Here is a 17144-nt window from a genome sequence, read left to right on the forward strand (position 1 = left end):
CGTTCCCTGTTTTTGAAGGACTGCTAGAAAAGTTTAAAATAACTAATTATCTGTCCTGAATCAGTCTTATTAGGTAATGTTCAAATAATTTTATCATTCCAGTGTTTTCAGTGTGGGAAAAAGTACTCAAGGCCTTCAATTACACACTATGAAAGGCAGCAACAAGTTTAATATTCAGAAACCTAAAGTATGTATCAGCAGCAGAATGGACCTAAAAATAAATGTTTGTTTCAGTTCTATGAAGCTTTGAGTATTTTGGATTAGTAGTACTGCTGTGTTTGTTGCATCATATTGCTGTAATTGTTTATATGCTTTATATATTCTGAGGTAAGTTGATCTATAGTGTTACATCATATTCTATAAGGATGTTATGTGTTTGTATACTTTCTGCCCAGTTTGACCCATTTAGCAGAAGTCAGCCTGTTTAAGACTCTGATATCTATTCTCTATGACTTAAAGCAGTTATGACATGGTCTGATTTTCTCACCCAATAAAGGAATATTCAATATATCAGTCTACTCTTCATTTTATCAGAAACAGTTATCACAGCTCGTACATTTTCTTTTTATAAATATATGTAAGCAATGAGCCAAATTTAGTAATGCCAACATACTGAAGGAACAACATTTGTCTCTTATATATGATACACCTATATATGCACTGTCAAAGATACTTGTCTTTGAGTGAAGATTTAAGGTGATAAGACATATAAATAACTGCAACTTGAATCTGTACTGAGGCTCAGTATTTGACACAGAGTTCATGTTCACTGCTGTAATAGCTAATAATGATTAATATAATAACTATAATATTGGCCATATTATATTTACATTACCAAAGTGATATGACTTTAGTCTCATGAACAACATTAGCTAATTGTTATTTACTAACTAATCTTAAATGACTGTTCAGTACAGAAATGAAGCCCAAAAATCATGTTTTACTGCCCTGTGGTCTCAGCCTCAGATACTTATCAAATCACACAAAGCTCTTGTAGAAACAAACAAACAAATGAACAAAATATGTTCTCCTTCATTTCTGTCCCATACAGACAAACTTGCTGTTTATTTTGCAAATCGAGCTCAACACTGCCCCTAGCGTCCTGGTGCACTTCCGTTGTGTTTTGGAATTTGCATGTGTTTTTGGGGTTTGCATGTGTTTTGGATTTTGCAAGTGTTTTGGAGTTTGCAAGTGTTTTGGATTTTGCAAGTATTTTGGAGTTTGCAAGTGTTTTGGAGTTTGCAAGTGTTTTGGAGTTTGCAAGTGTTTTGGAGTTTGCATGTGTTTTGGAGTTTGCATGTGTTCTGGAGTTTGTACGTGCTTTGTCTCTAGGGGCCACCGTAGAAAAATAATAAATCAAGACTGAAAAGTGTGGTGTGTTGTGCTGTGCATTATGAGTGATGCATGTTGCAATAAAAGAATAACAAGATAATGAAGCAATCTCCAACCAGTGACAACAACAACGATCAATCATCTAGTCAACTAGTCACACGCATCCCTAATAGTAAGCTAAGAGAAAAGACAAAAACTTACCTCCCTAAGTAACAAAAACTGGAGAAAACTATAAAGAAACAAAAAGGCAGTCTACCCCTACATACTCCAGTATAAAGCAACAGCAACGAGCAAGTAACAAAAGGGTCCACTAGTTAGGGTGCGCCAAGGATGAATCCACTGGTCTACATCCACCAATGACAGAAAGGCACCTGCACACTTAGATTTGCATTCAAGATTACGACGGCAGTCGTAACATTCTTCATTCTTAATGTTGTATAAGAATGAATGCTGCCAATCTTTGCTATGCAAAATTGTTCAACATCACTGACTATTGAGATGTGACTGTGATTGTAATTATCATTAACGGGTTTCAAATCAATAGTGCATTTTATGAGACTCAAACTAATAACTTAGTCAAAAGATGAGATTTCTCACTGATTTTAGTTAATAGAATGCCCAAATTAATGGTTAATCAGTTAAGATCATCTTAATTCCTTTATTGGTTTTCCTTCTTTTAAATCTAGACCCCATTCTTAGCAACACTACTTTTTGTGGACCTGACAGACTATAGTAGTGATACAAAACCTGCCGGGTCTGCCTTATATTAATCCCCTACTAGGCTTTTCTGGCTTAACTCAATGATGTAGCTGTACCATGAAGTGCATTGATTCCTGTACACAACAGTTTCTATAAACAAGTGATACTAAACTGTAGATATATATAAATGAAAGGAAATTAGGAACAATAGAAGGCTGGAGGGTGGGTGGGAAAGTCCACATAATGAGTTTTCTAGTTTTTGGTTTTGCTGATTTATTTCTTTTTTATTTATATATTTTTTTGTCTCACTTACTGTCTTACTCCAATCCTACCTATTCTTTTTTGTTGTAATTACCAATATTGTGATTATTTTTTGTGTTTGGTTTTCTGATGCTTGAAATTATCCTTGAATGGCATGGATACAAAAATATACACTTTTGTTTCGCAACCATGACAATAACTTATGAGGTGCTGTAAGGGACATTATTACTGAAACGCTCTCACACACTACTGAAATTTTAGCTCTCACACACACTAGTGAAACGCTCTCGCGCACACTACTGAAACGCTCTCACACACACTACTGAAATGCACTCACGCACTCCACTGAAACCAGAGGCATTTCCGCTGAACAGAAGGTTGTTTCCTGACAAGAAAACTGATGGAAAAAGTGGTACATTTCACAACACTACAAGGATGTCTACTCAGCATCCTGCTAGTACAGTGGTCCCCAACCTTTTTTGCACCACGTTCCATTTATGGCCGACAATAATTTCACGGACTGGCCTTTAAGGTTTCTTGGATAAGTACAATAAAATAAAACCAGTACCGCTACCAAAAAAAGAAGATTTATTCATAACACACGGGAAAAGACCCAGGGAAACAGAGTTTCCCTGGGTCATAAACGATATAAAAAAAACCAATAAATAACCTGAAAACCATGAATTTCAAACTCAAGCCTCAACTCTTGCGACCCGGTACCAAACGACTCACAGACCGGTACTGGTCCAGGACCTGGGGGTTGGGGCCGGCTGTGCTTGTAGCTTAAGTCAAGCAGCCGCATTACTTAACAATATTTTAGCTTCATTGAATCAAGAAATGGATTCAAGGTGCAACAGGGAATTCGGCAAGTATGTCCTGTTTCCCCCTAAGCTTTTTATATTGGCAACTCAGTTGTTAACACTATTAATCAAAAAGTCTAACGACATACAAGGAATATCAATTTTTAATAAAGACTTCAAAATAAGTCAATTCGCAGATGATACATCTATTTTTTTGAAAGATAAATACGTGGTAGAGAAAACTAAATTTTCTCTAAAGCTTCTCGTTTATCTCTCAGAATCAAAAAATGTGAACTACTCCCGATTCATACAAGCTCTGACTCCTCAATAGATTTGGTTAGAGTTGAATCTAAAGTTAAATATATAGGGCTGATAATATCTAAAAAAACCCAATTAGCAGAGAAGACACTAATATTTCTAAATGTATCATGGAGATGAAGAAATCACTTAGCCACTGGTTAACCAGAGACCTCGCTATTTTTGGCAGAAATATCCTATCTAAAGCTGAAGGCATCTCCAAATTGATTTATCCTTGTCACTCTCTATATATCTCCTCTAAAAACATTAATAAGGCTAACACAGTTATTTTCGAATTTTTGTGGAGGAATAAAACCCATTACATTGAAACATCTCAGCTTGTGAAGGAATACAATAAAGGTGGTATCAAAACTCCAGAATTAGAATTTATGGTTGGCACCCTTGGTGGTTGAAATCTGAGATAATGAGATATACCCACAACTTCTCCCCATAATTAAACCTTATGGAATCATAGGGTAATAACACTTAATCAAAAATCAATTTTCAAGAGCGACTGGTTTAAACAAAAAGATTATATTCATAACAGATTTGTTGGATGATAAAGGTGTCATTCTAAGTTACACAGACTTTTCAGAAAAATATTGTCTAAACTGTTCTCAAAGAGAACAGAATTTTGTGAACTGGTCCCACTGCCTCTGCTTCATTTGATTAAAATTTTTATGATATACAATAATTTCTCATCAGTGCTCCCAAATTTATTGCTAGGGCAATGTCAGCTGTTTGATAAAAATGCAATAATTAATTTATAAGTAGTTTCTTCAAAGACAAAATATTTCATAGTTACAACAGAATGGTTACATTGAAAAAAATTGGATTTCCCTAAATATTAATGATGTACCACTATTTGAATTACATCATAAATGTTTTCATATGGATCATCTAGCATTGGGTGTCTCAGACATTATTAACATCATCATACTTTTGAGTAAATATCATATCCATTGTGCTAAATGGAGGAACGCTAAGCCTTCTCTCTCTGGTTTTATTAATGATTTTAAGATATTTTTTCTTTGCTAAAAAAGACAAAAAGCATGTATGCCAAAAAAATTAACCAGGATAATGCCCGTCTGCTATTCTATTCAGCTGCTTCACTTAGGCTACTAGCAGGTTGCTGAGTAGACATCTGTGTAGTGGTTTGTTTGAAATCTACCACTTTTTCCTTCAGTTTCCTTGTCAAGAAACAACTTCCTGTCCAACTGAAACGCCTTCCTGTTCAACTGAAATGCCTTCCTGTTCAACTGAAACGCCTTCCTGTTCAACTGAAACGCCTTCCTGTTCAACTGAAATGCCTTCCTGTTCAACTGAAATGCCTTCCTGTTTAACTGAAATGCCTTCCTGTTCAACTGAAATGCCTTCCTGTTTAACTGAAACGCCTTCCTGTTTAACTGAAACGCCTTCCTGTTCAACTGAAACGCCTTCCTGTTCAACTGAAATGCCTTGGTTTTTCATTAGTGTGTGTGAGAGCGTTTCAGTAGTGTGTGTGAGACCTAAAATTTCAGTAGTGTGTGTGAGAGCGTTTCAGTAGTGTGTGTGAAAGCGCGTTTCAGTAGTGTGTGTGAGAGCGTTTCAGTAGCGTGTGTGAGACCTAAAATTTCAGTAGTGTGTGTGAGAGCATTTCAGTAGTGTGTGTGAAAGCGCGTTTCAGTAGAGTGTGTGAGAGCGTTTCAGTATTAATGTCCCTTACAGCACCTCATAATAACTTATCATATTATAATGAGTTGTAGATATTTACTATGTGCCATGAGTATTCTGTAACAGCTTTTGTTATTAAAATAAAAGCAAAAATAAATTTTGGGGAAAAAAGGTTAGAAAAACACAAATGCTGCTTGAATAACACACATTGCACTGTTAATACAAAGCTATAGGCTGACACCAAAATAAAAAACATTTATGTTAATCTTTTGAAAATTGTTGTCTTTAACACAATTTGAAAGCTGAAGTAGAAAAGTTATCTGGGTGAGATTCCTACATAAAAAAAACAAACAAAAAAACGTGTGCCTTATCTATACAGCTTGAGTGTGTAATGGCCATTTAATCTTATCTTTTCTTTTTTTTCCCAGTTCAGTATATTTTCATATGCTTCAGTGTGGCTGTAGAGTGCTGTACGCCAGTTCTGTTTTTGTTGTAGGTGTTTCATCTCGTTCCTCAGGGATGGTGGAGTACAAGTGGTATACAGAAGACTAGAAATAAAATAGAGCAAAACGTTTTTTGCATCTGTATCTTCTCTGTTGTAAATAGTAATCTCTGTAGTCAGTTCAATACTGAGGATGCACTTGTTTCACTTACATTCTCAATTTGAGACTTTTTTCTGTTTAGGTGATCAGACCCTGCAACAGAACCAGAAGACAGAGTTACCTTTGTTTCACTTTGTATATCTATACATAAAAATGTAATGTGTATGAAATAGGAAAAGGTCTGATGAGTCTTCTATGAAGCATGGTTATTGACTGAGTAAGGTAATTTGAATCTAAACTCAAGAGATTTTAGTGTCACAAAAGTGGATCTCTTTTTACCACCTACATTGCTATGGTAAACAATGCTGAACACATTACCTGGTCCAGACCAGCCTTTCTTTGAAATTTGGATTTAAAATTGGCTGGAAGTGACATGTTTTCACAAATTCTTTTTTTTATAGTATCCTATAAGTGGGATATAGATCCTACTATACATTTCATATATACAACATGTAGAAAACAGCAGTAAATAAAGCCCAGCAAAGTGAAGTAGAAAATATCTAATCTGTTAATACTTGGAACCTTTTGTCAAGCTTTTTGTTTTGGCACTGTTGTAATTGCAGCTAATTGAACTGTCATGGTTATGGATGCTTTTGACACAGCATTCTGAGTTACGTGTGTTTTGGTAATATTTTGTATTATGGTTTATGTTCTTGTTCATTAGGAGATTAGTTATGCTGTTTTGAGTCTTCTATATTCCCTGTTTAGTTCCGTAAGTATTAGATTTCCTCTTGTCTTTGCCCTCGGTGTCTCTCTCTTTGTGTGTGTGTGTGTGTTAATTGTGTGTTTTGTGTGTCCTTGTGTCTGGTTTCTCTCCTTATGTTTCATTGTATGTTCATGTTTATCTATCATGTTTATCCATTTTTCTAGCCTGTATTGACTCTCTTATCTCCTCTGTATTTCCTCACCACCTCTTGTCTGCCTTTCCTCCACTCCTGTGTCAGTCTTGCATTCATGGTGACAGTCTTGTGTTCCATGTTCAGTGTGTTTAGTCTTGCTTTCTCTGTCTCGTCATGTCTAATTTGTCTCAGTGTGTCTGTGAAGATTCTCAGTCATCCGGGTCAAGAATTCCAGACGCTTTTCTTTGCAAGCTCCTTTGACTAATTTGTCTCAGCTGTGTTCCCCATGGGTTTTCTGTTCCTTTGTCACTGTATTGTGTATTTCAGTCATTCTGAAAATGTGGTGCGCCTACTACTCGTGGTACGTCAGCTCTCTTAAACGGTACGCAGGGAGTCTCCAAAAACCTATTTTTTAAAGATTACATAATATACCATGTTCTGACCTATCTCATGCAGTTGCATGGTAGGATGCTGTAAACGGATCAAACTTCAGTCAGGAAAACAATTTAAATAATCCATCCATAATACGAGGTTAGTCCTTAACGTCAGTGTTGGGGAGTAACGGAATACATGTACCGCCGTTACATATTTAAAATACAAAACATGAGTAAATGTATTCCGTTACATTTACCATTTAAAAAGGTGGTATTTAGAATACAGTTACTTTGCTGAAATAAAGGGATTACACGGCGGTATTTTCCTGCTTCATATTGTGGCGGGTCAGGACCGTTTGGGTTTTGTTTGACAGCTATGGAGTGTTGCCAAGGAAAATCGCTATTGGCTGTCCTAAAAGTCGCTAGAAGTTGTTAAATGACGCCATCACCTAATTTGCATAATTGGTCATGCTAATGTAAATGTGACCTACATTGTTGGAGAGAGAAATAACATCGTGGAAGAGACATAAAGTGAGTAAAAAAACGTCCTAAATGCAGTTATTTAGAACTACAAATTAAATTTATTTTAGCAATTATTGTTTTTTAATGTCACAATTCCAACCCTGCTCCTTTATCCGGGCCTGGACCGGCAAAAGTTACCGGAAATAGCCACTCTGGTGGAGTTACTTTGTGTGTGTGTGTGTCTGTGTGTGTTTATAAGTAGTTTTAAACACCGTGATCCACAAAACAGCATATAACTGCTAACTATATATATAACTGCTAAAATAAATTTAATTTGTAGTTCTAAATAAATTCTAAATGCATTTAGGACGTTTTTTACTCACTTTATGTCTCTTCCACTATGTTATTTCTTTCTTCAACAACTTAGGTTACAATTATATTAGCATGACCAATTATGCAAATTAGGCAATGACGTCATTTAGCGACTTCTAGCTACTTTTAGGACAGCCAATAGCGATTTTTCTTACTGAGGAGTTGGCAACACTGGCGCCACTGACTGTCTCTGTGATTGTGTGGACATGTGCTTGCACGCTAGTGCATGAGGAGGGACAGATTTTATGTTTTACCTCTCCAGACACCTTTGTTTGCAACGTTATGGGTTGTACGAACACTGCGCGCTATGTTTGTTAAGCTGCAGCCTTCAACTGGGCTTATATGGTTGACGAAGAGAAGGTATATTAAAGAACACGCTGTGGAATTCCCAATGCCAGTGTGAATGTGTGTTCTTTCGACTCTCCTGCTAAGTGTTTTTGCCGCCTCCTCTCAACCACTAAACACAACCCGACGTTACAAGTTACTTTGTGTGTGAGAGTGTGTGTTTATAAGTAGTTTTAAACCTTGTGATCCACAAAACAGAATAACAGTAAAAGAAGAACTGACTGGGTTACAGTCAGTGCGGGAGCAGCGGCTTCGCTCATACGCAATTCATTTGCTGTTTGGACGCATAGGCGTGAACATCTCCTGCCCTGATAGCAGCTAGGGGAGGACTATCATCCGCCTGTGAGCGCTTTGGCACAGGTGAGGTGCCCACGGCAGCACCACTGCATGTTGAGAGTAAGAGCAATATGGGTTTTCACATCAAAAAGTCGTCATAAATAAGTCTCCAATAACACCAGAAAAAGTTGCCAGATTTGTCGCTAGTCGCTTTTTAGAAAAAAAGTCGCTTAGGGGGTCTGAAAACTTGTTAAATATAGCGACAAAGTCGCTAAGTTGGCAACACTGCAGCTATGTTTTGTTCTTCCATGCGGCAGCGTTACGGTTGCCATGGTTACAGGGCGACGCGCTCTCTCTGCGACTGTGTTTCCTGGGTGAGAGAGCACCTTTTTGTTGTTGTTGTTGTTGTTGTGCTAAGCTATGCCGAGCAGTTTGGTTAGCGGCGGTGTGTTTCTGTCGAAAAATAAACGGTTGTGGTCCCTGGAAACTCGGGGAAGCAAGACCAAACAATGAAAACCCAAACAAAACACGTATTAAGAGGCCAAAATGCCTGTGTCTCAATCTTGCATCTCATAATGACGTGAAGAAATATTTTTTAAAATTATTTAATATGAAGGCAATAGGCAGAGTGTTACAGGCATAGCGCTAAAGAATGTAGCCTCATGGGCAGTGTAGTCCGTGCTGCAGCGAGAATGGACTGGCGTACCCGTTATGTGTCTGTGAGCGCGAGGAGGGAGAAAAAGGAGAGTGGAAAAGTAAGAGTTGTCACTGAGCAGAAACGGGAGTTGGAAGCATGTAAATATAATAATTAGTGATGGGATTTCCGGCTCTTTTTAGAGATCCGGCTCTTTCGGCTCGGCTCACTAAAAAGAGCCGGCTCTTTCGGCTCCGAACCGGCTCTTCAGGTTGTTTTGTTGCTTTAATTAATTCATTGTTCATCGAACAGAAATGGGAGCTGGAAGCATGTGAATATAATAATAATCACTGCAGCCAAGAAGAGTGCCTGACGAGCCCAGTTGTGAGTACGCTATTAAGACTGTGTTCGTGTTTTCCTCCGAAACAATAAGTTCCGTTGGAGCAGCCTTTCAACGCCTGTCTCTGTCTCTCGCCTCTCTCGCAAGCAAAGTTGACCCACACAACAAAGTAAAGCTATTTTTCGGCTATGAGCCCAACACGGAACCCGACGTATTAGCTAGAGGTCCCTTTACTACGGTTCCCTTTACTACGGTTACTACGGACCTTCAGTAATAGTAATAAATCACACAGCAGTAGTAAGGTGTAAGGTTTTAAAAACTGAGCTTTAAAACGTGCTGCCGATGAATAGTGGTAATAAAAACCAAGAGAAGCAGACAGTGATCACTGCCTATTTTTAGGGGTTTGTTTAGATTACCGTATTTTTCAGACTATAAGGCGCACTGTAGATGAATGGGCCTGTTTTCATACATATAGCGCACCGGATTATAAGGCATTATAAGTGAAACAAAACAGATAAGTCAAACTTTACTCAGCTCATTCTTCTTACTTCCTCCTCTTACGTAACTTAATTAATGTTGAATTCTCTCACAGCTGCTCTATTCCTGTGTTGTTGCAGTATATTAATGACTAACCTCATATTGTGGATGGATATTTCATTTGTTCTCCTGACTGTAGTTTGGTCTATTTACAGCATCCTGCATCGCAATTGCATTTGTTCCTAACATCAAGAACCCTCCCTAGACGAGTGGAAAAAAGTTAGCATCCTGCAGCTTCACTGTGGTCATGTTATGCTAACATAGCTGTGTCGCTAGCAATCATGTAGCACACCCTTATATACCAGCTAGCCCAACTTCAGTTACCCTACAAAAGTCACTGATGTTTAGTTTTCTGTCTTCATTTATGTTGGAAGTGATAGCAGAGCTGTACCTTTTAATTTTTTCAGAAATCTCTCTGTCAGAACATGATATATCATGTTTAGGCTAACTTCCTGTTAACTTCTAACTCTGTTAAATTTAATAAATTCTGTTTTCATGGGTGCCTGGACATTAAACTTAATTGTTACATCTGGTAAAGCAGCAACTCTGATCATTTTATTACAGATGAAAGAATTCAGACAATTTTTAACTCTGTGTTTGTTTGACTTTGGGAACTGAAACGGACAGAGTTTTGGATCCAGATTACTCCGTGAGGCTCTGGACTACGGTAGCCGTAATGCTCTGACAATCCATCAAGCAGTGCGGCTTTGTAGCTTATCAAAGTCGTGCTAAAACGTTTTTGAGCGCCGTGTATCACATACAATCGGTTCAAGGTCAGTAAGTACAACCAGAATTCATACATAAGGTGCACCGGATTATAAGGCACACTGTCGATTTTTGACAAAATTAAAGGATTTTAAGTGCGCTTATAGTGCAGAAAATACGGTAAATACAACAAGATACAAAGCATTAAAACATGTTAAAAACAAAACAGCCTTAATAAACGCAGAGTAAGTTGGACCTGGAAGCAGGGTTCATAAGTCATCAATCAAAGTTTGTTTTAATGCAGTACAGTTGTTATTATTATTACTTGTCAAATCCTGTTTATGACAGTTAAAATAAATAACATTAATATAAGAAATAAAATTGTCTTGTGTAAACTATATATGGTGTTAAATAGGCCTATACTACTGTACTTTAATGTTAGTCTTAAGGGTGGTACTTTAAGAGTCATATATTTTATGAGGTGGAAAAGTTTGGGAACAAATGGTGTATTTAAGCCCTCGGTTTCCCTCTGTCCAGTGTTGCATTCCCAGTCCCTCATGGTTGTGTGTTTCTTTCCCAGAGCTTTCCCAATGTGTTTAGTTCTCATAATTGCCCAGTGTAGTTTTGTATTACTTTCTATTTGGCTAATAAAACTTCACGTTTCAAAAGTAAAAATTGAAACCATTGTCACGATACCTGTTGTCTCCTGCTGCAGTTATAGGATGTTTTTAAGCTCACTAACGCAAAGAAAGCCTCGTTGTGGTGATTTTGATTTGTAGTATACCACTCTGATATTCAAGTTCTAACAATCCGTTTGCTTTGCTTAAATTATATCATTTTGGTTGCTCAAATAATCTCACAAACAAACCTCAGATCAAAAATTTTTAAAAAGGAAACATGAGCACAAAATACAGCAGCTTACCTCTAGGTGGGTCATCACCAGGGACTAAATTGGTCATATTGAAGGCATATATCATATCATCTGGAGACATCTTGTTTGATAAAAAGAGGAAATTGAGAAAAGAAGAAGTAAGAATGACTAGCAATTAAAAATGTGAATTATTATTAGATACGGGGAAATTTATTAAAAAACAAACAAAAACTAAACAAAATGTAAAAGAAAAAGAAAATTACCCATCCTCCTCTGTCAGTTTTTCTTGTGCTTGAAAAATCACCTACAACAAAAGGCAAAACTACTACAAAAGAAACAACAACATGAGTCATAGTTGATGTGACAGTGATGTCACATCAGGGCAAAAGATAAGCATTAATTGTCATGTTATTGTTAGTTAATAAATATGAAAGTAAAGTGATATCTCTGCTTTCATCAAACATCTGTCATTAGCTTTTCATTAAGCCACAAAATGGCAGTGTTTTTATCTAATACATGTTAGGATGGACCCAAACAGGTATGAGAAAAAACACTGCATTTCGTGACAGCAGCTGCCTGTTGACTCTGGAAGCAGAATTCTACTTGAAACTGGACCCACTGATGGGTTTAATTTCTTAAATACATAAATTTGTAATTTAGTCCTATTTTCTCACCTTATTAAACACTGTTTTTTGTAATTACTGAACAGACTCGGCAAACATCATTTTAAAGAATCAATGAATCACTTTAGGTTAAACATAGAAAGGATTTACAATGAGCTCAGTGTTAAACATTTGCAGCACTAATACTCATCCATATAAAGTTGTTGGGGAAAATTTTCTGCAGAATAAGCACTTTTAAAAATTGTGGGAAAGCATATAAACATGCATATATAGAAAGGTTTGAGGCTTTACATGAAATAAGGAATTGTTACTGTCCTTACCACTTCTTTTTTTCACACACACTAGAGCCATTCCCAGTGAGATGACGCCCACGACTACACCAAAACCAGTTGCAATTACAGGTAGAAGTTTAAAATGTACTAGAAAAAACACAACCCACAGGCAAGAGTCAGTCTCACTTCCCATTTTTGTTAAGAGAAAAGACGGAAGACATCTGCTTTAAAAACCAATAAAACTCTCTGCAACCTATTTTACTTTCTTAAAAGAAGCAAAGTATCCTGAATGTCATACAGGAAATAAATACTGAAAATTATAAAAGTGTTTCAAAAGCAAGATGCTTTTAGTATGACTAATAATAAGTTTAAGGAAATTTCATTTACCTGAAGATATCCTTGGTGTAGTCACAGAAGAAGTAGTCCTTTTAGTGCTGAGCTTTGTAGAAGTAAAGTCTACTGAAATGAACAAATATCACTAAATGTCAAACACTCCACAGCAATTGACCTACGCATTTTTATTAACTTGTAATACTCTTACCAATAGTTGTGTCCCTCGTGACTGTGCCACTTGTGAAGTTCATAGCAGTAGAAGGTGCAGAAGTCAAAGTGCTTTTTTCTGCTGCAATAACAGAAGATGGTGTTGTGATTGTTTCATTATTTGAGTTTCTTGTGGATTCACCTCAGAAGGCATTTTCCTTCCACTACTGCAATACTGTCATACAACTGCAAAGTGTCAATGTTTTACACTTAAAATTTAACTTATAAATTCAAAAGAATATTGTTTTACTGTCATCTGATGTCAGTGCGTAATACTGAATGCAGTATAAATACATCCATCATTACACAGTATTCTGCTCCCTGGATGGACTTAAATCAATTCAAGAAATACACATTTTTTAAGAATGAAATTATGTATGTCCTTCTAATATCTGTTACATTTAAAGGTAGTTAAAGACTTAGAAACATCTGTTTATGTGTCTTCTTTGTTTTGAAAAAAATGCACATCTTATAATGAGGTATGATATAGACCAGCACAGTATGATTACTTACTTTGTATACTGATGAAATATATGTTGCTGTGAGGTGACTGGTATTGTTCTCCTTTATGTTGTGACATGTAAAAACATGTCACTTCAACCTCAGCAGGTGAACTCTGCTGTATCAAAGAGAGGAGCTCAGTTCCTCTTAATATCTGCAGACAGGAGATGGGTGTAGAGTTTCTTCTTCCCATAAAGTACAAAAAACACTGAGTCGCAGAAAAAGATGATGGAGCCTGACAATTCACTGCGACTGAGTCTGTTTCTATGATCATCCGTGGATTCACTGTCAGTTCAGGTCGAGTAGCTAAAAACAAACATTTGTTAAAATTACAAATGTTTCATATATTTGAAAATAAAATCTAACAATAGAAATTGTTCTGAGGGTTTTTTTTTTAATTATCATGTTTGTTGCACATGATAATTTTTTCTCACACACCCACAAGTTAAGAACACTTTTGTTGTTTTGTACTAATATTGTAGTTTAACATTCACATATTAATACATTACTGCAGTATTTACAGTATTTATGTGATGATTGCTGTCATGTTACTCACTGGAAATTTGCATTTAGACTTAAATCAATTCAACCAATTGACAGTTTATTTATGAATGAATTTATACATCCCTCCTAAGATTAGTTAATTCTAAATTAAATAAAGCTTTATTAACATCAGATTTTAACTTCCTTCTTTGGAAAAACTGAAGAACTTATGTCCATCATATACTGAGGTGTAATATAGACAGTTTAATCACTTACTTTGTATGTTGATTGAAGATGTGTTGCTGTGAGGAGACTGGTATTGTCTTCCTTTACGCTCTGTCATGTAAAAACATGTCACTTCAATCTCACCAGACGAGCTCTGCTCTGCCATAGAGAGGAGCTCAGTTCCCTTAAGTCGCTGCTGACAGGAGATGGACGTAGATTTTTTTCCTCTCACAAAGTACAAAAAACACTGAGTCACAGAAACAGATGATGGAGTCTGACAGTTCACTCTGACTGAGTCTGTTTCTATGATTGTCCGTGGATTCACTGTCAGTTCAGGCCGAGGAGCTAAAAACAATAAACATTTCTCAAGTATAATAAACAAATCTTTAATTTACTTGACAATAAAATCTGATAATAAAAACTGCTCTGGGAGTTTTACTATTTTAAATAATCAAGTCTGAGTCACATGAAGATTTCTGTTTTTCTCTATAGACAGAAGTGTTTACTCACGTTGTATGGTGATTGCTGACATTAAACTCATTGGAGATTTATATACTAAAAGGTAATAACAGGTCACTTCAATTGTAACAGGTGAACTTTCATGTGTCAATGACAGAAATTCAGATCCTGTCAGAGTCCACAGACAAGGTGCTGTTTTATCAGTTTTATATCCTGAAATGCTGAAATAACACTCAGTGACAGGAACAGGATTCTGACAGTTCAGCGTAACTGAGTCTGTCTCTGTGATCATCAGCGGGCTCGCTGTCAGTTTAGGTGGACGAAGATCTGAAAAATTAAAGTGTATGTTAGATTGTGAAGGTTCTCAGTCATCCAGGTCATCGTAAAGAGACTGATTCTTATATTTAACTGCTCTCTACTCTCCTGGAGCACTCAAAGCGCTTTATACAACACATTCACCCAGGCACTTTCTTCTATGCTTTTAAGGGCTTTCTAACTAACATTTACAAACATTCATACTCCAATGCATGCATTGGAGAGAAACTTGGCGTTCATGTCGTGCCCAGAGATATTTGGTATGTAGATTCGAGGAGTCAGGGATTGCACCAACCTTCCAATCAGCAGATGACCTGCTCTACCTCCTGAGCTACAGCCACCCCATTGTAGTTTAAGGAAGGAAAGTGTCTGATCTTCTTTAAATTTCTTTAAGTCTTTCAACTTCTTTGAGTTTCTTGAAAACTTAAAGATGAAGGACTTAAAAGACTTAAAGAAATGTAAGAAGCCCAGATGCTTTCCTCCCAAGCTCCTTAGACTGTATGTTAGATTAATCAAATAGATTTAGACCCATATTGTATATGTATATGTATATGTAATGGTAAAGTAAGCACTGAGATTTTAATAGATAATAAGTCTTAAACATAGTTGACTGAAATATGTTGAAATATAATATAAACAGTGCATGTAGTTACACAAAAAATATTCATGATGAGCAAAGCTGAGTAACTGTAGAGAAGCTCCAGAGACAAAAAACAAAGTAAACATCCCATACAGCGATAACAACATGAACCTGAGACTGACCTTGTGCTTTAATTGCCTGAAAAGAATCTGAAGAAGGAAGGAAGAAAATACAACATTAATTCAACAATAAAAAGATGAAAATTTTAAACTAGTGTTAGACGTCTGACGCAAACAAGAGAAACATGCTAACGTGAACACCTAATAGAATGAACCTGATAAGAAGTTTAACTTACACATGAGAACGACTAGCAGCAGGAGATCAGCCATGATTAATGATGATGATGCAGAACAGACTACAACAGTCTGACTGACTGCTCTAACTCTTATTTACATTAAATGTCATTAGGAGAAGTTGCTTTCAGAAAACCACAGTGTTTGCAGTGTCACACAAGCTGGCCACAGTAAGACACACGTCACACAGACCTGCTATGATACACTTTTCAAAACCTTCACCAATATAACTGGAGTGTATACAGCCAGCTACAGTGTTGGTACAGAATAGTTAAAGTGTTTGTTGGTCATTTGTGCTGCTTTGCTTTTGTTTTTGTTTTTTACTTAGAGGTGCTTATTCACTAGAATGACAGGACAACAATTTATTAATGAACTTTTAAGATGCTGGTACATGGTTATTGAAACCTTCCACCTCGTGTCCTGACTGTAGTTTATTTACTATAGAAACATGAGAATAAACCTTTAAAAATACTATAAATAAGCATTTTGCTGTTTTACCATTATGATATACTCTTTTAGGCATATTATGAATACATTTTTACAATCAGTGTGATATAATCATTACATTTTTGTATTGTGACACTCATGTTAGACTCAGGCATGAAGTCTTCAGTCAGAACTGCAGCTCTCACAGCTCTGTGAACCTCTGCAAAGCTCTGGTGCATTTTCATCTAAAATGAAAGTAATATGCTGACAGTAATCAGATAGCAATGTCTCTTCTGGTTGTCATTTTTGTTTGGGTATTCATTTAGTGATCACATATTGCACTGAAAATGTTGCATGTTAACGGCACTACAATAATAAAGCGTGTCATGCCTCACTTCGTTCCTTAAAGTCATATTATGTCCATGTTTTGAAATACTTGTCTCAGTTCTCATTTTAAAAAATTTCACTTCATGTCCTCACAGAGAAGTTTCCCTTCATGGTTTTACAGAGTCATATGAGCCCCAACAGGATGAGGATGTGGTGCATTAGTGGGTCAAACACAGAACACTAACCGAGACTAGAGTTTATATCCTGTGAGAAACTGAAGCTTTGCAACTTATAATTCTTTGACGTAGCTGATATTTATTTATCTATTTGTTTTTGTCCACGATTCAGTAAAAAGGGATCTGTGGGATTAGCATCCGGTTTGGAATATACATGTGTCAGACAGAATTAATATAAAGACTCCAGCAAAACTAACATTATCATGACCTTTGAATGTCTATGCCATGTTTTTATTTAGCAATCCAAAGCAAAGCCTTCAATATATAAGGCGACCAACATGACAAACCGTTGACAATCAGGATGACTTATAAAGTAAGAAAGCTTTGACTGAGCAGAGCAGCTCCTCCTAACTGCTGTAAAAACAAAAATGTTGTCATTTTGATGTTCAACCAATCAGAAAAAAG

General features: G+C 36.5%; 1 protein-coding gene across 4 annotated transcripts; it reads right to left on the bottom strand.

Moving 5' to 3' along the window:
- Positions 1–705: 705 nt before the first annotated feature.
- LOC146518464 (uncharacterized) lies at positions 706–16189 on the bottom strand. Of its 4 annotated transcripts, none has more exons than XM_085159201.1 (12): positions 15753–16188; positions 15580–15606; positions 14554–14829; positions 14095–14388; positions 13348–13641; positions 12836–12916; positions 12682–12750; positions 12343–12441; positions 11663–11703; positions 11451–11520; positions 5697–5737; positions 706–5590 (listed from the first exon to the last, which is right to left on the bottom strand). In XM_085159201.1, the coding sequence occupies exons 1-12, from the start codon at positions 15784–15786 to the stop codon at positions 5492–5494; spliced, it is 1425 nt and encodes a 474-aa protein (XP_085015327.1). In that variant the 5' UTR covers positions 15787–16188; the 3' UTR covers positions 706–5491. The 4 variants fall into 4 exon arrangements, with proteins under 4 accessions (XP_085015327.1, XP_085015326.1, XP_085015329.1 ...); XM_085159200.1 differs by having other exon boundaries at positions 12682–12753; positions 15753–16187; XM_085159203.1 differs by lacking the exon at positions 12343–12441 and having other exon boundaries at positions 15753–16189.
- Positions 16190–17144: the final 955 nt, after the last annotated feature.

This window comes from Neolamprologus multifasciatus, chromosome 5, assembly GCF_963576455.1.
Source record: "Neolamprologus multifasciatus chromosome 5, fNeoMul1.2, whole genome shotgun sequence".
Lineage (NCBI taxonomy): Eukaryota > Metazoa > Chordata > Actinopteri > Cichliformes > Cichlidae > Neolamprologus > Neolamprologus multifasciatus.